Consider the following 22,980-nt stretch of genomic DNA (forward strand, 5'->3'; position numbering starts at 1 on the left):
ACTCTTCACATCATTAGCTTTCTTTTGCACTGTAAGGTTTCCCATGAGCACCTTCTTTGAATCACAAGTGACACCCCATCCTTCCAATGCTAGGTCATTAGCAGCTTTGTAAATTGTCAGGGTCCTGCTTTATATTTTCCGACCATTTAAATATCTTACCTTATTGCTATTCTTCTACACTAAGCTTATGAACTGAGGCTCTGCAAACATCAACACCTAAGTCTGGATCTCTGGAACCAAAATAAAAAGCCAGGCACAGCAGTGCTACCTGTAACCCCAGTGCTGGGGGCAGCCACACAGGACAGGCAGGATCCCAGGGGCTTGAGACTAGTCTAGCTCAATCAGTGAACTCCAAGCTCTGAGAGGTCCTGCCTCAAAAAATAAGGTAGAAACTGATAGATGATACCTCAGATAGACCTGCAGCTTGAACACACAGGCGAGCATACTTACATGTGCATGCACATATACACATACATTATGTACATGTAGGAAAATAAAAACAACCTACTCTTCCGTGGGGCTGCAGAGCAACTGCTCAGAACTAAGGGAGCAATACTGGGTATACTGGGTAAAGCCTAATATCCTTCCATTGCCTGGCTCTCTGAAATATGGACGAAGTGCAACTCTTGGAATGACTGCATCTTACTCAAGTGCAAACCCTTGTTCACAGCAATTTCTACCCTCTTAGGGTCTGAAAGTTCCCCCATTTGCACAAAGAGTTTAGTTTAAACTGAACTTTTACCAGTAGAGAAGATCAACCCCACAGCCTGGCTGTACCATTGGTATACCCTCATGTCACCTACTGGGCAATGCCTCCATGGGCATTGCTGGCCCTAACGGACTAGATTGAGAAGCGGCTGTACTGACTCATGAATGAGAACTCCCCATGGGTAACCTGCCCCGTTTTCAGGCACACTGAAGAAGCAACAGCTCAGAATAAGAATTGTGCCTTACCTTTTTGCTTCTCATATATGAAAGGCGGCCCTCATGAGCATCAGGGTATGTGCAAAACAGATACGTGGTGATAGCGTGCTTTAAGAAGGAGTCGCCAAGCATCTCAAGCCGCTCTAGGTTAAACCCATCGCTAGCGTTCGACAGTGTCAAAGCCTGAAGAATCAGTCCTGGGTTGGGGCCGAGAGTCCTTGAGGAGTGCCCCACAGAAGGGCTCTGCTCAGAGTCTGTCCTGCCCTCCAGTGCTTCAACAGCAGTCATCATGGCAGGCCTTGGGGACCCTGCGGGGCTTCCGTCTGAGGTAGATGTGTTAGCGTTCCCATCAAGGTACTTATTACTCAGTAGAGGACATTCATTGCTGGGCGTGGGCTGGTTCTCATAATTGTATAAATTCTGAATGGGATATGAGGTAGTTGGTTGTACAGGTATTTCCTGCTTGAAGTAAGTCAGCTGATTTCCTTGGCAAAAGTCTCTGTTAACTAAATCATAACTGCCATTGGCAAGGCTTTTATTGTAAGAAAGACCATTGATTGCTGTAAGATCCACTGAAACCTCACTTTGGAGCTTAGCAGGTGACTCGGCGGGCAACCTTTTGCAGTTCACAGACATTTGGTCATGGTTTTCTAAGGAGGGTCTAGTAGCACCTTGATGTGCAGCATTTTCAGGGACTACAGTTGTGCTGTGCTTACAGTAATTATCACTCTCAGCCAACGAGGAGTTACAGGTTGAGATGAAAGACTTGCTATCAATAGACTTTTTCCACCCGAAGTCTAAGTTAGGGTATCTGCAAAGACATTTTAATAACTTTCTATCAATCCTCCAAAGGGTAAGCTCAGAAAAGCAACATTTTGAGTTAAAAACAAACAAAGCAAGCAACTCTAAAGGTTATCCTAAGAAGACAATCACACTTCCAGGCTGAACTGACTGCGACGGGACTCTGCAGTCAGTTCCACTGCACGGCACCTTACTGCCTTGACCTCTGCAGAGCTGACTGAGAAGACCCAAGGTGGAGGTCCTGCAGGACCCAGAGCCACTGACTTAGTGGCTCCCCTCCAGATTTCTGCTGAACCAAGAGAGCAGATTCAAGCAACTTACAAACTTTCTCTGTGCCTTAACTTCTGCTCTTGGAAATGAAGTCAGTACATCCTATCTCAGAGTATGTTGTTTAAACTTGTGCTGCAGACTGTATCAAGTACTCAGGTAACGTAACTGTGATTGCTGTTCACAGTACTAGGTTAAGATGCTTTCAACCCCTACAACTACCTATATAACCAAACTCAATGTCAGTGATTACAACGACAATGCCTTTGGTATACAGAACCTCACTAGGGGAAAAAGTGACCTGGATAAGAACGAGCAAAGGCTGCTGCTTAAGAGCATGAGGTTAGTTCTGAGAAGAACGATAGCTGTTCTCACCCTCATCTCAGCATCACCACTAAAAACAATGATTCTGTCTCAGGACTCTCTAACTTGTCAAGAACAAAGGGCTCAATGGTCTAGCCTGCTACTAAAGGGATAAGCAGTGTGGTTTCTTTTCATGTGTTAAATGTCCACATTTTCTTTTTCATCTTTTAGAAACTATAAGAAAAATACAATTTTAACTTAATTCCATTTTGTTGCAAATCAAATTTCTGGCCAGCAACACAGGCATACCTAAAATCGGCCGGAAGTGATCTGACTCCTACGCCAGCATCGCTGGCTGTCTGAGCTCTGAGCTCCTCCGCAGTCAGAAGGCAGTGAAGGCGATACAGTATGCTGGGGAGACAAACTGCTTTTCTCCACAGTGATGCTGGGATTGGATGTATAGCACAGAGTTCCGGAACCAGTATCTTTGAGTAAGAAAAGCACAGGCTGATAAATATAGAGCAAATCAAATAATAAAAAGACCAACTTCACTAAGGAATATTGATGAAAACCATAAATGCTAGTAATATTTAACTTTTAAAACTAATCCTAAATGGGATTTATAAGGGCGATTCCATGATGATCAGTGGCCAGCAAAACTCAATTTTTACCAACAAGGATGTTCAAAATAAATCCAATCACTACCCATGGTGACCTCTCAAAGCTCACCAGTCATTGTTATACTGATAATGTTCTGAGACTTAGGCCATGCTTGACAGGCTGTACTTAAGTACATACACGTATGGGAGATGGGGGCATGAATGAAAGGGTAAGGAGGGTGCATGGGAGTGCGTGAGGGAGGAAAGAGAAGAGAGGAATGATGTCATTATAACCTCAAAAGTAAGAGAACCAATTCAAAAAATACGAGGTCCTGTTAGCAGCTCTCTCATTACCTGTTTGTTCTGCAGACTTTCCCATTTGGCTTTCCTCTTTTCAGCACTGCTTAGAGGAAGTGCTTTCCCCTTCTGATTCAAATGCCGAGGGGTTAGAAGGTTCAGTCTATAAAAAGTTCAGAACAACGTAATCAAAACTACAAACTAAAGCGCACCCCACATGGCTGGATCTCCACCATTGGCAGGCTACAGACTGCCAAAGGAGCCCATTCAGTACAGCCCTCCACAACACCGACAAGTCTGTGCACAAGGGGACAGTGACCTTCACCACATGCGGCCTGACCCTTAGAAAGCAAGCCTCCTGTGCAACCTAAATGTCACTTCTACAGCTCTTACCTGGAAGATGTGTGGTCAACATCCAGCAGTGGCTGGTTGAGATTGGTCAGGTCAAGGTTATACTTTGTTTTATAATATTCTGCAAAAGTTTCATATTCAGGGGAAGGAAATTTACTGAGTGGGGTAAGATCAGTATACACATCAGCTACATAAAATCGATGAGGCTGATCAAAATTGCGGTATCTAAAAATAAAGAAAATCAATCAAGTTGCCTTTTGTGTAAATCAACTATCTTCAGAGTACAACTATTTTAATATGGAAACACAAATCATTAAGATTTCAAATAATTAAATGTAAATAACATTAATGAAAATTTAAATTCCAAAAAAAATATTTCAGGAGTTTGAGACTAAAAACCATCTTTCTATTAAGTAGAACACGTCCCCCCTTTCCCCTTATTCTTCTTCTCAATGTCTTTCCTTTGACAATATTAAGAGCTAAACAGTTCAAGTGTCTGTTTCATCAATACGATCAAAACAGAAAACAAAACATCCAACAGAGTAAATCCTCTGCAAAGTACTGGTGTGGAATATGAGGTGTCTGATACAACAGATGTGTCTATCTCATTGCCTGTGACAGCGATAGTCTGGTGAAACCTTTAAATTGTGACTCTTGGATAGGGGGTAGAAAGTGAACACAGAGGGCAGGAACATGAATGAATATAAATCAGTCGCTCAACCAGCATTCTAATTCTCTATAAAGTAGTCTGACTTAATTTACTGCCTCAAGATTCCACTCCCCACCTTTCTATAAAGTGGTCCTTTTCCCACCCTCCACAGGCTGAGTGACAAGAATTGTCTTGGAGAGCTTAAGGCACAAACGATATTCTTCCCAATGGAAGTCCCCAGTAAGACTGAATTAAGGCAGTGGAGACATTTTGAATAGGCTGTCAACAGTACTTATGTGAGAAATACTACTTTTCACAAAGTACCTCCTTCCGCCTGCAGAGCTCTGGGACCTGGCCGCACTCTGCACGCTGGTGATGGTGCACCACAGCGCACCACTACAATCACAAGCCTGAAGCAAGCACCACTGAAACACCTACCTTGGAATGATAACTGCATCTTGGTAATCTTCTAACTTAAAAACAAACGGTGTTTCCTTTGAATACTTAGTGCTGGGAATGCCTATACGAGCTTCAGACTTCTCAATATCCTCCATGAATTTAAAGTCAATGTCCAAAGTGCTGGAGTCATTAACTTCAGGAAGAAAAAAACTTTAGCATGTTAAATATAACATAGGTAAGATTTCTATTTGAGGTACACTAATGTGAGTCTACAGCTACCAAAGTTAAGAGGATTCACAGGACACACGAGGGAATCACCAGCAAATCGCTGTGTCCAGCTAGAGCACCCCCGGCGAGCAGGCCCTTCTTACCGACGTTAAGAGGTAGAACACAGTACGCTGACTCAGCGCCCGCGGGTTGAAACTCCAGGGCAGGCTTCTCGAGCCGGAGAATGTGTGAGAATATGTACTGGTGCAGTCTCGTAACCAGCTCAAGCATTTGTTGAGACAGTGTGAAACCAGACTTCTTCAGCTCGATGGATATGGTGACCTCTCCAGAGCGAGTATACACAGGAAAGTGAGGGATCTTAGAAAAGAAAGAACGGGCACCTTCAGTCAACAACCACATTAGTTTACTCAATCTCTGTCCCAACAGGAACTTCCTGCAGTCACGGTGAAGGTTTACCTGAGGTATGGGTTTGGCTGTCAGGATCCCAAAGCATCTGGTGGTGTCCTCAGGAGGGTAGAGCTTCCGCCGCCTGAAGTTGAGCTCATCAGGAAGGGGGGTGGTTAAGACCATTCCTATCACATACAGGTAACAGGGTTGATCGGGTTTGGGGTAACTCTCCCTCAAGCACTCTGGAATCTAGAGTTGGAAAGAAGAATGAAGCATCATGCTCAAACACAATCAGCCTTTGTTCTGGATGCTGGCAACAAAGACCTTATCTCTGGATGTGGATTGAACAAAGCAGCGGCGGCTGGGGAGACACTCGGTGGGGAGAGTTCACAGCGGCCCAAGGTTACTATGCTTCTAGACACTGCTTAGTACAGGTTTATGGAATGTCAAAAGTATTTAAAATGCTCTTCTCAAAAACTTAAACCATTTGATCTATTTCTTTTGATTGAAAGACTTTTATTCCATGGGTTTTCAAACTGTTTACTCAGCACAGAGTATCAGAAAATAAAGGGAGACCTGTTTTTAATATTGTGTTTAATCTTATCACCCGAGATAGCATTCAGATATGCTGTATTTTCCCTAAAACTATTTTATTAAAAAAAAAAATCTTTTTCACTATACAAATCACATGGTGTTTCTTCACCAGTGAGAAGAAAAATTTATACTTTCAGTACAAATGGAATCATATAACATAGACTTACTTGAGGTAAATGTGCAAGAGGGGAAGGAAGGGGGAGAGAGGCCAGGGAGAGGGAGGAAGGGATGGAAAGACAAGCAATCGGTTTTGCCTCAGTTACCACTTTTTGCAAATCAATATCAGTTTTAACACTTATGACAGAGAAAGCATGTATGACGGCACATGTGTTCTGTCGGAGCCAGTGTTCTCCTACCATGTAGGTCCCGAGGACTGAACTCCACCAATCAAGCCTGCTGAACCAGCTCTCTGGCTCTAATGCAGTTCTTAGCAGCTCTCATTACGAGAGTGAGTCAGTGCTGTGATCATTACTTCAGGTTGTCTGAGCTTTCAATTTTAGCAGACCTATAGGTTGGGGTCTGCACTGGTAGTTCAGTTACACTGTTACCCATGGGCTAAGAGGCAGGCAGTACAGAAGACAAGATGGGTTAGTCAAGGAGGCAGCAAGGCAGACCACGTATCTCAGGAGACACCGTTGATGGCATTTATTAGAACTCAAGTGAGTATAAAGGTGAAAGCTTTATATAAAAGTAGGTAAGATTCGGGATTAGGAAAAAAAAAGTATGATATTTAGATCTTGAAAATGCTTAGCTGGGATACAGATATGTAAAGTAAAAACTGTAAAAAACCAAATAACCATGTATTTAGATAAAGACAAAACACAAAGAAAGCTTGCTTCTGTCTGGGCACCTTATGAGTTAAAAATATCAGTGTTTTTAAGATCAACCTCGGTCAAGCTTGAGATGCTGATACTGAGCTCTGCTGGGGCATCAGAGGTCTGGCAGAGGCTGCTCTGAAATGGCCTCTGCCTACTCCCAGCACAGCCTCATTAGACCTGGCCACTGGCTACAGAGCAGCCTTTTCAGGCTAGAGTCACACCACCAAAATAAGTAAGTAAAAGGATGTGTCTTCTTAAATGAAGGAAGCTGCTTTGGTAATTTGGGTAATTTGATAAATGATAGAATCCCCTGAAAAGGCGTGACAAAACCGAACAATAGATCCCAGAAACAGTTACACTCAAATAAAAAGATGGCTCTGGAGACACTGGGATTCAGAGGAAGAAGCACAGAGCCACAGCTGGGTCAGTTACAAGGATCTGAGCAGAGGAATTTAGGATTTGATGCAGCAGGAAATAAAATCAATAAGACTGTTTTCACTCAGTTCTAACCAATACTAACTGCTTTGGGGTAGCACTGCCTTCGTTTTGTGGATCCTGGTCTCCCTGGAACGCTGGTCTCCTCTTCATCATGTAAGTCAAGTTCTTCTTCATACTTAACAGTCTCTTTCCCAACTGGCATCAAATGTTCATCCAGTTCACCTAAGACATTCAAAAGAGCTTATGTCAGCAAACTAAATTTTTCCTAAAGAGTAAATGATCTAAGACAGCACCATCCCGAGGGAACAACTCAAAAGAGTACAGACTGCAGTTAAAGCCCCCCCTGCCTTTCAAACATAAAAGAGATGGCTCAGCAGTTAAGAGCACTGGCTGCTGGTGGAGAGGACCCAGGTTCAGTTCCTAGCACCCACATGTGACTCATAACCATCTGTAATTACAGCTCCAGGTGTCTGATCCCTCCACCTCCTCCAGACAGCAGACAAGCACACTGTGCACATACACAAGTGCAGGCAAACGTGCACACATACATCTTAGAACCGTGTACAGTAACAGCAGGCGAGACTTCAGGAGTGCCATCTTGACTCCTATGTTCAGCCTGAGCAAACCTACAAACCCTAAACCCAAAGGTAAATATCACCAGGCCGGGCCCACACACCCCTTTTAAACACAACCTTTTCATTTTCTAAATGATTAGCTTCTTCACCAACATAGACTAACACATTAAACACACATGTGGCTGGCTCAGAATCCAATAGTTAGAGCTTTCTGGTGTATTTAAAAAGGGTCATTAACGGAAGCAAAAGGTGGGCACTGTTTACAGTGAAGCTATAAAAGCCAACGGTCCTGCCCAGCTCGGTAGGGTCTCTGAGGTACAGAAAATGCATATTGAACCTATGGAGGGGTAGTAAAAGTAGCACGTCTAGGCCCTGACAAGCTCCAGAAACCTGCAGAGGCCTCCATGTGCTTCTGATGTACAGTTTTGCCATCTTTTGTCACTCATACATGTTTTCCAAGCATGTTTACATACCAATTTTGTGCAGTTTTTCACAGCAGATGAGAGCTACCACTCTCTCAGCCAGCCGTACACAGCCCATCGGTGGACCCTGAAAACAACAACAGAGCATTTCCTAGCTAGCTTACCAACCCCACGGGGTAGACGCAGAAGGAACCTCCACCCTAGGACCCTTGACACCCAAGCTGCTTTAGTTTGAAAACACCAACAAGCTTTCAAACCTTCTAGTTGTTTTGTTTTAAACTTTGAAAATGCTGGGATAGACTCCTGGGTCTCAACATGTGAGGCAAGGGTTCTAACACTAAGCTACATCCCAGTCCTGAAATACCCATTGTTTAAAATGAATTTATAACTAATATGTTACAATCTCAAGTAAACATGCATTTTAATAAAATTTCAAAGTATTATTTTCGTTAGCCAACAAATACACAACAAAAAGGTAAAGACATTAGAACTACCTATAATATAAACCACTATGGAACAGCTTTTCTGTGGACTCCAAATTACTCATTTTGGGAAATCTGCAAATCAGTACTGGGAACAAGGAAAGGGCCACAGTTACAGAAGGCAGACCAGCCAGAGCAGCTCACCCTTGTGTGTCTGTGTGCAAAGCTACAGCCAACCGATTTCTCAAAAAGACTCAAATTAGTAAGTCTGAAGGGAACTCCCAGAGGTCATCTGGTCAAGTTCCAACAGTTTATAGGGTATAGTCTATAAAAAACCTGAGCATAGAGCTGAACATGCAACTTAACAAATGATTTTTCAGAGTGCAGATTTAAAACCAAATGTATAACTTAGATGTCTTAGAGAAGCTAGACAATGGCATATAAACTTCAATGCAAGTCACGTCTTTTTTTAACTTACAACAATGGAGGCTCGAAGAGGTGAGTTAATCGGAAGATAAAGAGTTGAATAAAATGTACCATCAGGCAATTCTCGGGTTCTACATTTGGGAGCTAGATGCGTAAACGGATCACTTGGTAATCGAGCACAATATCTGTGAAGACAAGAATTCTGAAGTTGGACCTATAAGAGAAAGATTGCCAGAAAACTGTCTCCACATTCACAAGGGTTCCTGTAGGCTGCCACTTACATGAGAAATGGTCTTTGTTGCTCCTAACTGTGGATACAACACAACTGGGCACTAGAAATGATGTGTGTAACTAGGAAACTACATCATTTAATCTTACTTTGGCTAAAACTGAAGCTTGCATTTCAAAGTTCATCCTGCAGGAGTGCATTAGTTAGCAGTGCTGGTATCTTAAGTTCATCCTGCAGGAGTGCATTAGTTAGCAGTGCTGGTATCTTAAGTATCTTACACTTGACCAGACACGGCACATGTAAGGAAGGTATCAGGACAGCCGAGGGTTGAACCAAGAAGGCACCAGGACCAGAAACTCCATCAGTGTATCACAGTATGGTGACAGAGTAGGAAGCAGGCCCAAGGAAGGAGGATGGTGAGAGAGCAGCAGACCCCCACGGAAACACCTGTGCAGCTAGGGTGCTCCCAAGACAAGAGGGGCCAGCAGACTGGCAGGCTGAGCACACGTCACACCCGAGCACAGTAGATCAGACTTCTCATCACATGAAGAGGGAAATGCAAGGAAAACAGAAAATCTAGAATGAGCCATAGTAAAAATGGGGGCAGCAGAGGCAGGGAATGGACAGCAATGCAGATGTGAATGTGTGCATGTGATGTACCTACGTGAACAGATACTTGGCTCTGCCTACTAAGAGGCCTGGGCGGTAGGACAGCCCAGTGGCTGCCCACCAAAGGTATATAACTCATGCCCACAAGTCCAAATTCGAACACCATTATCATTCATTCTCCACCAACTGCAAACAGGACACTACAGTAGACAGTCACAAGTGAAACAGGCACAGAACATATTCCACTATAAATTTTTATATTGTATGGTACTGAATTTTTCCACTAGCAATTAAGTATTATTATTATTATGAGTTAATTTGGACTTAGGCATAATTAATTTTTTCCTGAGCTCATTACAAAAAACTAAGAAAAACAGTTACAGGCCTAGCTTACATATCAGGATAAATCTCATTTAAGGGTAAAACAATGAAGCAAATGTTTCATGAAAAATAGTCTTTGTAGTCAAAGCATACAGTGCAGGATCAGAGGTCACACCCCACTGTCATATCTTCCTATCTTTGATCTTTCCTTGACCTCAGACCTTGTTCTGCAACCCTTGAAAACCACAGACCTTTTCCTTCAAGCCTGCCTCTCAACTTGAGTTTCCACGAGATTTTTCTCATGGCTAAACCCAGCGTATACATTTTTTGTCTACTATATACTGAAGAGGTTGATACCATGGTCAAGCTATCTCATTGTGGTTCTTGTCCCTTCTTGAGGTAGCCCTCATCACTGGGAACAGTCTTCAGCCTGCAACACTGACAAGCTGCGTCCTCCCTCACCTGTTGATGTGTCCAATGGCAGTGTTGATTGTGACTCGAGGACCCCCATCATCAGGCCTCAGTACATATGGCGGGAAAACATCATCATCATCTACAACAGCATGGACGTCAGCCTCAGCACCATCCACTGACTTTGAACACTTGTTTCTTAAGATCTGAGCATTCACAAACAGGACATAGGGTGAGAACAAGAAATATTCTTTGTCAGATGTCAGTACAGAGAAAACTCTCTACCCAGGCATGACAGCACATGCCTATAACCCCAGCACTCAGGAGGCTGAAGCACAATGATCATGCGTTCTAGACCAGCCTGGGCTACAGGATAACATAGTCTCAAAAATAAATAAACCAACCAACAAGCTTACTAACTGCCTTTTGATGTATGTTGTGTGACGTAACCATTTCTTCATACTTCAAAACTCCAAAGCTATTTGCTGTAGTGCAGCTCTCCAGAGTCCTCCCAGCTCCCACCATATGGAAACACACAAGGACTATCTGACACTGTGCATGCACACACAAAGAACGTTATTGGTCTCTTGTTGGTAAACAGATGTCTCATCACTCTCCTGCCACAACTCAGACCAATCATTGGCCACTACTCTGTCCACACTTGCAGTGCCCTTCCTCAGACACCTCCTCAAATGGCCCCCCAGAACCTTTCCTCCATAGTTTTACTTTATAAAATACTCCCAGCTCTCTGTGCTCACTCTCAATTTCCTTATATGTACGCACCACTAACACTGCACTCTGTAGATCAAACTTTTGCACACAGATAAAAGTGATGATGGTTACCTTTCTGATCTCACCTTTTCTATAGCTTTGTAGGTCTTGAGGTCTTCTTCAAAGCTCTTTATTTTGTCTGTGTCTGCTAACATTACATAATTAGAGATCGGTGCTCGTGCCCGTCCTTTAGACTGAACGTAAGAACGATACTCTGTGGGCAAATCAAAACGAACCACCAAATTGCACTTGGGAATGTCCACACCCTCTTCTACAACACTTGTTGCAATGAGCAGGTTGGTCTCATGTGCTCGAAATTTCCTAAGTACCTGAAAGAAATTCACCAAGAAAAGCAATTCTAAGAAATTTCCCAAAGAAAACATTACAAAATCATTAACAATGGTCATCTATGATCTATTTCCTAGGCACACTACATTTCTAAGGTCAACCTAGGGAAGATGACAGTGTTACAGAACCAACGAGGGCACAGTCACATGCCTATAGAATTAATTGAATGCCTTCAGATGGGCTTCTCTTTGCTGACCATAAATGTATAAGCAGGTGACCCAGGAAGCCCTCCTGGGACCTGTGCTACTGTGGCCTCCACAGTGGCAACCACTGTCCATGAGAACATGCTGTACAGGCCTCTGCCAAGGAACCAAGACTCTCACTGAACTCTCCAGTGCACCTGGAATTAAACCAAAAGGAGAGCTTTGCTTAGTTTTCACACCAGAGAAACTTTCAATGTAAAGAAAATAGGACTGGGCTGGAGAGATGGCTCAGCATTAAGAGCACTGGCTGCTCTTCCAGAGGTCCTGAGTTCAATTCCCAGCAACCACACAGTGGCTCATAATCATCTGTAATGGGATCTGATGCTCTACTCTGGTGTGTCTGAAGACATCTACAGTGTACTCACATACATAAAATAAAAATCTTTTAGAATCTTTAAAAAAATATGAAAACAGAACTGATTAAAACAAAGGACAAGTGTTTTCACACAAACTTTAAAATCACACTATCTCCTATGATGGTTAATCCTGATTGGTCAACTAATGAGATTTAGATCAGATCCTAGGAGACAAACCTTGGGACCTCTTTGTAAAAACATTTCTCAAGAAGTTTACGTGAGGTAGGAAGAGCCGCCTTAAACACAGGCACTATTCCATGTGTTGGAGTACAGGTTGAAACAGAAGGAGACTGTAAGCTAGGCACAGGGATTCAACTCTTTGCTTTCTGACTGTATGTGCAACATGGCCAGGTGCCTCACAATGCAGACACAATAGAGTATATTCTCAAATCGAGAGGCAAAACCAACCATCCCTTCCTTAAGGTGCCTCTGTGAGGGACGTGGTCATAGTTACAAGAAGTAACTAATCTATCCTGCACAGCTAAGTTAAATAGCACATGCTGTTCTTGAACTTCCCAGACCTGGAATCCTCTCAAAATGCTGAAAACCGAATGCCTGTAACGGAAATCACTGCTAACTTTAAGGAACAGAGGGTCCTGTGTGCCAGCCGGAGCACCTAGATGCCAGGCTCTTTATAACGCTCTTCTTATATGAGATTTTCAAGAGCATGGACAATTTTAAGCTACATTTACAAAGAACAGTGGTTTTATGTGTATCACAAAGGCAGGCCTTTAAAAGCATAAAAGGCGTCCTGAAGACTCTAGCTTGTTGCTCGGCAGGCCTGTGGAGACCACAGTAGTTACTGCCTCCAGGTTCATTCTCCTATGAGGTGTAGACATCCCATAGTAATTCCATAAAGGAAATGAACTGTTTAGTGACAATAAATGAAATTAGTTCACCAGAAGCTACTCCAGTTCTGAGTGTATCAGCTACCCTTAGTCACCTCATGAGAACAGCAATATCTTTATAAACAAGTAATCTATTATTAAAAAGCAAGGAGAGGAAGAGGAGGGGGAGAGGGAGGAGGAGGAAGAAGAAGAGGAGGAGGAAGAAGAAGAGGAGGAAGAAGAAGAAGAGGAAGTTAATTGCTGGGAACTATGAAGAAAGTTTGTAGCCGAGGTTCTCAGTGTGTGCTATAAAATCCCTGCTGTCACTATTACCTCCTCTTGCTTTCTGAACTCCGCCTCCATCTGCTTGCTGCGAGGCTGGTTCTTTCCAATGCCATGCCCAGTTATAAAGTTGCTGCTGATATAAGCCAGCTCTGGATCTTGTTTGCCAGCTTCCTTTATCAATCTAAGGATGTAAGACACACAATGAGTTAAACACTTCTAAGGGAAACATATTTTAACATTTGGGTTATCTTACTTTTCATTTTTCTACTTTGCACATGCGTGCACGTGCACATGTGCACACGTGCGTGTATAGAGTGCCCAGAGGGCCAGGAGAAAGCATTAGAACTCCTGGAACTGGAGTCACAGACTATTGTTAGCCACCCAATATAGGAGAAAAACACTGGTCCTCTAAATAGTAGTATGTACACTTTTAGCATACTGAGCCATCTCTCCAGATGGTTTAAAATCTAGTCTCCAGTCTCATTTAAGATAGGAATGCACATCCAGCGTTCACACTTCTTGAGTTAGACCAACATTCCTAAAAGCTCTAGTCTCACTTTTGTTGCTTTGATAAAAGACTGAGCAGAAGCAGTGTTGTGGAGGGGTGGGGCTAGTTCAGCTCACAATCCCAGGTCACAGTCCACCTTTCAGGGAGGCTGAGCCAGTGCTCTCTCCCTCCCACAGAAACCTGACAGTAGCTCAGCTTGCTATTCCACCCAGCATTAGCTCTGAGCACACCGCGTATTTCACAACCAACAGAGTACAGCAGGGTCCACAGAGGACAATGCTTGAGGGAGCTCACACATCAGCTTACAGTCCAGTTTCCCCTGCCTAGGAGGGCATTGCCCACACTGCACTGGGCCTTCCTACTGGGTCTTCAATTAACAGGGCAATCCCTCCATCGCCAGACCAAATTGATCTGGGCAATTCCTCCTCTTAGATGGCTCTAGGCTGTGTCTAGTTGACAGATAAGGATTAACCAGGACAATATAGTCCTGTCTTTCTACCAAACTTTAGAGAAACCAGTACCATGTTTGACTGCACAGATATGTGGGCTGAACACCTGCTACAACAAATACAGGCTGGTTCACACTGACAAGTAAAAGGGTCACTTTCCTTCCAAGTTTCAATTTCGTGATGCTAATTTAACAGGATGATGTCTGGGATGGCATGGAGCTAGTCAGACCAACACACTGCTGGCATGCCTGGCTTCAACAGCTGCCACACAAAGCTCTCCTGTCTGGAGGCTCTCACACAGCAGTGAGTGCAGAGTCTAGTCAGTCAAGCTCCTCCACAGGTGTGACAGGGCCACTGCTGCTCATCTTAGCCAATACCATGATCTCCAGAAGCAGAATTCCAGGGAAAGAAGGGCCTGCTACCTCCATTCAAATCCTCTTTTGGCCCCCCAGGCCAAGAATGCTAAAGGCATTCCACTGCACTGTCCTGAGAGAACCCCGAGCTGCGGCCCTTCCCCACCTGCTCCTTGGCATTAACCTATACTCCCAGAAACCCAGAGAGGCCTTTGACTAAAACATGGAAAAAGCTACAGCACAGATCGTCTTACACAGAACGAAGGTTAACAGTCGGTGCTGCCATCACAGCTATTTGAAAATACCCACATTTAAAGACTCAGCACAGGATAAACGGTTCCACACCTGACCTAAGTGACTCCACATGGTCCCTCTGAAATCACGCTACATAGTATAAATTCCTAATGGAAAATTGCATTTTTAAGTAAAACCATTCTTTTTTAATAGACACATGAAACAGGCTAATATCAAAGACCTGGCAAAACTAAATGGGCATGTAGAGTATCTTGTGCTCCCAGAACCTGTCCTGGCCAGGTTACCCAGCTTGTTCTAGGGTTCAATGACTCAAACGTTCAGAATCAGAAGCTTCCTGATCTTCCGTTCCAAGGTCTGTTTCATTATTGTGATGAATACACTATGTCAGCGACAAAGAACAGAGCCAAGTGAAAACAAAGAGTGCACCCCAAAGCTGAAACAAATTACCCGAGAAATACCTTGTACTGTTAGTTTGGGTTTACATAAATAAGTATCAACTTGAATGTAATGGGAGGTTTTAAAATGCAATTCAAGTTACTCCTAATTAAGAATATACTTTGCCCAAACTGTCAAGCTGGAGGGTTTCAAGTAGCTGAGAAGTGGAAATACTAACAGGAATTTGTTTCTCCTTAATGATGCTGACATCAAATTGCAGAGCTGAAGAGACAACATGCACAGTAATAAAATTTATCTTGTAAACAATAATTAAATGTTACAAATGTGTGTTAACGGAAAACAGAAAATTATTCCTTAACCAGACTAATGTATAGAATGCCTAACCACATCCCAAACCTAAGCCATAGGCTTGAAGGAAAATAAATGTCCCACTGTCCTCAGGGACTGACAAGTGATTGGCACAAACTGCTATGACTTCTTGCACAACTGAAGAGGTGAGCTGGCCTCGATCCTGTGGACACTGCAAGGGAGCTGGCGCTGTATGCTGCGTTCTCCCTGGGTCTACATCACGAGAGTCAAGAGCCAGGTTTTTCAAAAACCTACTCAATTCCTCAACAACCTGCATTTTTGCAAAATTCTATAAAACAAAAAACAAAACAACAACAACAAAAACTACTAAGAAAATGAAACTTTAAAGGGCATTACAATTCAATTGTACTATATTCAGGAAGCATAAACTTCCTGTCTGTCAAGTTGCTTCTCCGAGCGTCCACACACGTACTTTCAATCTCTTTACGCGCCTCAGAGAAGAGGGAAGACTACAGCATGTGCCACAGGCTGCTTCCCAGCTAGACTGGAAGGGCGTGACCAAACACGACGATACACAGAACTAGATTACTAACTGTTTTATGAATACACATACACTACACTATACAGACAGAGCCAAACGAACATGCTTACACACAAGCATCTGAAATGGCTGTCATGTACCTGAAGTACATTACACTTTCCTAACAGCGCCCTTACTCTTCACGCTAGCTTGACAATGTAAGCAAAGCAAGCACTACTGTTTCATGACAGTCAGAGTTGAGGACAACTGAACACAACAGCACATACACAACCTCCTCCCCAAGTAGGCGTTAACCATTCCCTCCTCCTTAGACCACCTAGACGTGGGAATTTGCTTCCAAAGCATTTATTAAGAAAGAGGAAACGCTTTACAGTAGGGAAGGTTGGGAGACACTAAACAGAAGTTGAACATCACCAAGGATGGTTTTGTTATACCAGCCCCTAATATGATGTGACTAGAAAGAAGTACCAACTCTCCAGTACTCTTTGGAATCCCTAACCCTAGCTTAACCCTGAGAACAACATCTGCCAGCCCAAATGGAGGGGCAATCTACGAAATGCCTGACCAATATTCCTGACCCTCACGGTCATCAGAAACAAGGAAACTAGCAGAGAAGACTGAGAGGACGGTGGTAATGCCCTGGAATGGGAAGCGGCAGTGGGCACACATCTGTAGTTCACCCGTTAGGAGAGAAGCGAGGGCTACAGAGTGAGCTTGAGGCCAACCTGCATTAAGTGAGACCGAGCCCCCTAAAACAAAGAAAAGGAAGGAACAGAGACAAGCGTGCAACCCTAGCAACGGCTAAGGCTGAAGGAAGACTAGTCTGAGGGAATAGAAAACTGGCAAAACTGAGACAAAGCCAGGAGGGCAGGCCTAGTACTGCACTAATGTTGGTTCCCTGGTTGAGACAGACCTTAATCATGGGGAAACTGAGCAGAGAATACAGGGCTCTACTTATCCAACTGCTCTGTAAATCTAAAATTAGTTCATAATAAAAGGTACTAGGCAGGGAGAAGCTGGAGAGAAACAGGATGCGATCTCAGGTCTGCCCAATGCCTGTGCCTCACAATCCTAGTGGCAGAGTGAGAACACTGCACGTAAGCACCAGGGCAGCTCTCGGATCTGTGACACGGTGCACACGTATACCTTTCTCCCACACAGTGCTGTGCGCACGGCTGAGAGGGAGCACAGGGAAGACTGTAAACTCAAGAATAAGCTATGCTTATAGCACACAGCAGCAGCAGCGTGGCTGGAGAGCAGCCTGTGTGAGGAGCTTCCACTCCCTCAGCAAGGAGGGCTTCCTGTTAAATAGATGAGAGGAAAGACTCCAGATTGCAAGTTTTTCTAAGCTTACTTAAAAGCTTATTAGAACAAAACTTCTACTGTACACTTAATTAGACGCCATGAAGTCACCTCAGACTGCTCTTCATTCATCCTAGAACACCAACTCCAGTCACATTTCATGAAAGCTGATCACAGTGAACTTGATCCTTAAGTCAACAGAAAGTGACTGATTTTAGATCAACTTTTTCTGGCTAATAATTCTGGAATGGAAACTGACACATCTCTGCATAGCACACAAGCAGTTCCCAGCATGCATTCTTTATAAGGGAAAGAAAAAGATAAACTCCCCAAGCCACTGCACCCAGGGCAAGCAGCTATCCACAGCAAGACATTGGACTGCACCAGTGCTCAACTTTTTGACCCCTGAAAAGCCTTTTCCCCAGTCTAAGAAATGATACTGCATCTCACCGCACCCCGCCTCTGTCATATGCTTCCTGGTCCTCTGGCTTGATTCCTGCTGTAAGCACTGGGTTCTGCTGCTCAAGGACATGCAGGAGTGTTATGATGGTAGAAAGGAACAGATGCCTACAGCCAGTATATTAGGATTCTAGACCTGTCTCTGCCACTGACTACCAGTGTCACTTGGAGCAGATCACTTTCCCTGCCGCAGCATTTCTTGTGCAACTGAGTGCTTGAATTGGATGTTCAGTGAGGTTCCTTCCAGCCTCAATGTCCTGTTTAATTCAGTACCTCAGGTTATTTCACTCCACATCCATCAGGACGCCCAGGCTCAATGACCAGAAAATCACAGGCTGAAAACTGCCAGATGACTGCTCTCCAGTCCAATTTCCCGTTACTCAAAAAAATTTAAAACTCCTAAACATTCAAGACGTAGTTAAGGGAGAAAAAAAAAAAAACCCAATTACCTCAGGAAATAAAGCTTAATTTCTCCGCAGAGAGAACTACTTTCAGAAAAGGCTCTCAGGGATCGAACTTTGGCCAATTAATGGATCTCCCAGAAAAGTACAGCCTTAAGTACAAAAAAATAAGGACCCTCTTTATAATGATAAAGCACCTACCAAGAATAAAAACCAAAGCCAGCATACATTAACTGAACACCTGTCACACAGTTCCTTGTCCAGGAAAACCCAATAATTACTAAGGACTATAAAGAGGGACTAACCATTATCTTTGCTAATAGCCTCGGAACGTTGTAATGCTCTCTTCCAACCCAGAAGACTTTAATATGCAGTCTAATCATCAACTTAAACTGCAAATCTACCTCTAAATTTCCCCTTCGCGGCCTTGACTTTCAACCTGGAGATGGGATCAGATGCCAAAGCCTGAATGATTCGTTGCCAAGAAAAGCTCCTGCTTTTCAGGCGCCAGTCACAAGCCCCAAGCAGAGTCCTCTTCAGAGCAGCCAAAGGGCCCAGGACACTGTTTACTGGTTTATCATACACATTAATAGAAAGGATACAGATGAATGGATGCTCAAGGCAAGACATGCAAAAAGGAGCACATGACTTCCACCCCTTCTAGGTCCACACCATCCAGGCCATCCAGCGAGCTCCAGCAACCTGGAAGCTCCCTTCCCTCGTGTTCTGGGCTTTATGAAAAGTGCTCTTTTATGGTATGACTGGTTAAACCAGTAGCCACTGGTCATCAGCTCTGCCTTCAGCCCTTCCTTCCCTCCCAAGCACTGGGGAAGGGCTGCCTATCTTCCCAGACCAACCTCAAGCTTCCAAGCGATTCTTCAAGCATATAAATGACAATTTTCACTCCGAAGGTTAGGACCTGCGTACTTCGGAACCAGAATACTTCACACTATCATAATTAAGGGGAAAAATTCTAATATTTAAAAAAAAAATCACCCTCAGTACTCAGATAAAATGTCTCGTAGGAGCATGTGAAGATACAGCTGTGTGAGAGACTCATCACTCACGCCCAAGTCAGTTAAGGGCTGCCTGACACCTGAACCGACTGCAGCAACTACACCCAAAACACGGATGCTCAACCTCAGCTCCTTTTGGTTTGTTTTTGTTTTGTTTTGCATGTTCTCTATTTTGCTATTTTGGATTAATTAGAATGGATTAGCTTCCTTTTAGATGAAAACCTCAGTTGTGTCAAAATTAGCCTTTAGACAAAGTAACTATTTATAGGCCTCCTGTGTTAGTTCAGGATGGCAGGCCACTCGGGCACTGGATGGGACTTTATGAGGGCTCGTCACACTCTTCCCAGCACTGCTTCCCTATAGGGAACAGACACTGACTCCGACAGTTACCTGTTTAGGACAACTGCTGTGTATCTTCTTTCCACAAAAATAATTCCACATAAAATATTGGTAAATGGAGAAGGAAAATTTGTCTCTGGCTTTTCTTTTTCTTCAATTTCTTCATCATCGTCATCGTCCTCAGAATCACTCCAGGACACATAATTATCCTGATTCCTGTTATTGTACCACTCAACACTTTCGAACTGCTGTCGCTCATAGGGCTTGTATTTGCGCAGGATCTCGAGCAGTTTCATGACTTTGGGAGTTACATACTTCAGGTCAAGTGAGGCAGGGGAGAAGTACTCTTCACACAGTGCATGTATTTTCCTTAGCAGAGTGTCTGTAAACAATAAGAACTTCCTGTGTAGCTCCTCTTGCTCATGTTTGATGTACTTCTGAAGTTCTCTTACCATCATCCCCGCTACTTTATCTGCACACCAGGGTCCCAGGACGACCAGCACTGCACGGCAGTCTGAGAGGATCTATGGAAGGAGAGAAGGGACACAAAACTGAGGAGCATCCCACACTTTCCAACACCCGAACTGGAGCTTCAGCATCCTAAAGGGCTTTACCCCAGCAAGAGTGTGGAGATTAATACCCCAACATTAGAGGGCAGCTGGGCGGTCTCCCCAGCCTCTGCTTCACACATCTAGGAGCCATCCCCTTTTTCCTGGCAAACATAACAGATAGCAGCTAAAATATGCATTGTATGAGAGCTTAAAATTGCAGGATTCATCAGCATTGCCACCACACCATCTGGCTGGTCCCTGCCAATCTGTGGAGAGCTACACCATACAGCAGCTCAGGCCAGCCTTCCTCCTCAGCAAAGACCAAAGCCACCTCCTTCACCTGTACTCATGCTAAACAGTCCCATCACTCATATACATATTTTTCTATTATAATGAGTATTAAAATGAAATGGTAAGCCGCATGCGTGAATTCGTCCAGGCCAGCACTTCTGGCTGGACGATTTACACCACTGAGCTGGCTCTCATCTTAGAGCTGACTTACAGAATAATGTGGGGGAATTACCAGTTTCATATGCAGCAAATACAGTGGGTTGAATATGGACTTAGCAAGAATCATAAGGTTAAAAAAACCCAAACAAGGTAAACATGGTGACATACCTTTAGTCCTGGTAACTTAGCAGACAGAGGCAGATGGACCTCTGTGAGTTAAGAGGCCAGACTAGTCTACATTGTGAGTTCCAGGACAACCAGAGATACATAATGAGACTCTCTCAAAAACAAAACAAAAAACAACCTAGACATTGCGGTTAAAAAAATTAAATCACCACAAGATAAATTCTGTGCCCCATTTAAGAGGGTTTTGATATTAAAACCGGCTGCAAGGCCCTAGAGTGGTTATTGGTTGTCCAGTAACAATGCCATCATGATCACTGGAGGGTCTTGTCAGACTCAAGTCTGTTCTGTGGAGGGAGCCCTCCTCACTGACTCGGCAGGCCAGAATGGGTCCCATAATTTCCCTTCCTATAAGCCGAGGCCGCAGAGTACAGTGCTGCTGTGGCACCTGTGGAGCCGACTTCAGATTGTTGTTCTAAAGGCTCTAGCCCTGTTACAAACACTGTAACAGTGTTTCCATCAGGAACGAACTCATCTGACCAAAAGCAACACAAAACAAATCAAACTGGACTCACTTCTTAAACAGGCAAGATCGGAACCCTTAGTCCTGCAAGGAGGGCTATGGCTCACAAATACAAGTGCCTGTCATGAAAACCCAACCTTGACTCTGATGTGGTCAAATGTTCAATGAAAAATGTCCAGTAAAATACGACTTTAAACTAAAATGTGTAGAAAAGAGCCTCCATGGAAGATACCCTTATTCCAAGGCTCACAATGGAGAAAAGCACTCTATCACTTACAAGGCTCTGCACATACTCACTTGTTTGGAAATCAAAGTAGAATCTCTTTCCTTTGAATGTACAGATACATTACAGTCATTGATAAAGTCAAGTGCTTCTTCTAACTCCATCAGCAGTCTTTCATAAAGCCCACTTCTGTCAGTAAATGGTCCGCAATCCACCACAATCTCACAAGGCTGAGAAGTGTATCTTTAAAAATCAGAAACAAGTTGTCAGTATCATCAGAGAAAATTTAAAGCTGCTCTCTAAAGACAAGGAAAAGAAGACACTAAGACATCACCCCCAAATGCTAGCAGTGTGGTAGGAGTTCTGGTTCTTAGCTTATACTTCCTCATATTTCTGAATTTCCCCAGGGCAAATATGCAATCTTTTTTGTTTCTAATAATTTATTTTTATTTTATGTGCTTGGTGTTTGCCTGCATGTATGTCTGTGTAAGGGTGTCCGATCTCCTGGAACTGGAGTTAAGACAGCTGTGAATTGCCATGTGGGTGCTGGGAGTTGAACCCAGATCCTCTAGAAGAGCCGACATTGCTCCAGCCCCCCTTTTTGTTTTTAATAATATATTATTTACAAGAGTTCTTTTTCCTAAAAGAAAAAAAAAAAAAAGAATGCAAGTTGGATGTTTACTACATCTCGGGCATGCTGGGAACTCTACTCCAACTCAATCTGAATGTCTGGAGGACTGCAAAAGAGACAAGTGTGGATGATATTGGGGAACTCCACAAGAACAAGGTCATGCCTCTGCCTTTGTAGAAGGCTCAGCTACAGTTCTTCGCCTTCCCCAAATGCCCTCTGCTTCATCTTTTAAAAATTCATTTACCTTCTCTATTTAGGTTAGGTCTCTACTAAAGCAACAAGGCGGACTCACGGCTCGCTTCCCAGTGACACTTGGCTTCAGTTAGCGGGAGGCCAGAAGTTCAGAAAACTTTTATGAAAAGATTTCATTGGAGTCCCCAAATTGGGTTTTGTTTGGTAGGTAGACTGGTATCTTTTATTCACTTAGGCAGAATGGAGGGAAAAAAATATTCAAAGTAGCCAGTAATTGTTTTTTGGAAACAGAACTGATCAGTAGAGGTTACCAGGGAATGTTTGATCACTAAATAGGCAGCTTAACGTACTATCTGAAAATTTCTACTTTTAGTTACTTTTAGTTATGTATAGATGTGTGTGTGTGTGTGTGCGCGCGCGTGTATGTGTAGATCCTTTAGAACGGCAGCAAGCACTCTTCTTTTTTTTTTTTAATGTAGAGAATACTTTATTAGTTTTTGTAATCAAACCCACGTATATAAGACCTTACATATTTAATACAGTGTGTTACCCCTGTACAAATGGAAAAAACTTAAGTTCAACATTTCTAGACCAATATGGCTGTTAATTTCTGTACAGTGCCAACTCAACACAGTAAACGGGGATACTTTTTTCGAAAGTTGACAGCACAGGTAAAGTTTCAAAAAATTCAAATTATAT

General features: G+C 43.4%; 1 protein-coding gene across 8 annotated transcripts in view; it reads right to left on the minus strand.

Moving 5' to 3' along the window:
* The window catches only part of Dicer1 (dicer 1 ribonuclease III), a 64,955-nt gene that overhangs the window by 15,172 nt on the left and 26,803 nt on the right, over positions 1-22,980 (minus strand). For all 8 annotated transcript variants that reach the window (XM_063261772.1, XM_039113363.2, XM_039113362.2 and 5 more), the window contains 15 exons: positions 21,533-21,701; positions 19,640-20,112; positions 13,309-13,441; positions 11,328-11,570; positions 10,522-10,676; positions 8,953-9,085; positions 8,104-8,179; positions 7,138-7,277; positions 5,275-5,454; positions 4,962-5,175; positions 4,630-4,783; positions 3,585-3,767; positions 3,249-3,354; positions 2,605-2,780; positions 955-1,735 (listed from right to left, as the gene is read on the minus strand). In XM_063261772.1, coding sequence (XP_063117842.1) covers positions 955-1,735; positions 2,605-2,780; positions 3,249-3,354; positions 3,585-3,767; positions 4,630-4,783; positions 4,962-5,175; positions 5,275-5,454; positions 7,138-7,277; positions 8,104-8,179; positions 8,953-9,085; positions 10,522-10,676; positions 11,328-11,570; positions 13,309-13,441; positions 19,640-20,112; positions 21,533-21,701 — 3,316 coding nt within the window. The remainder of the gene's footprint in view (positions 1-954; positions 1,736-2,604; positions 2,781-3,248; positions 3,355-3,584; positions 3,768-4,629; positions 4,784-4,961; positions 5,176-5,274; positions 5,455-7,137; positions 7,278-8,103; positions 8,180-8,952; positions 9,086-10,521; positions 10,677-11,327; positions 11,571-13,308; positions 13,442-19,639; positions 20,113-21,532; positions 21,702-22,980) is intronic.

Source organism: Rattus norvegicus, chromosome 6 (assembly GCF_036323735.1).
Source record: "Rattus norvegicus strain BN/NHsdMcwi chromosome 6, GRCr8, whole genome shotgun sequence".
Classification (NCBI taxonomy): Eukaryota; Metazoa; Chordata; class Mammalia; order Rodentia; family Muridae; genus Rattus; species Rattus norvegicus.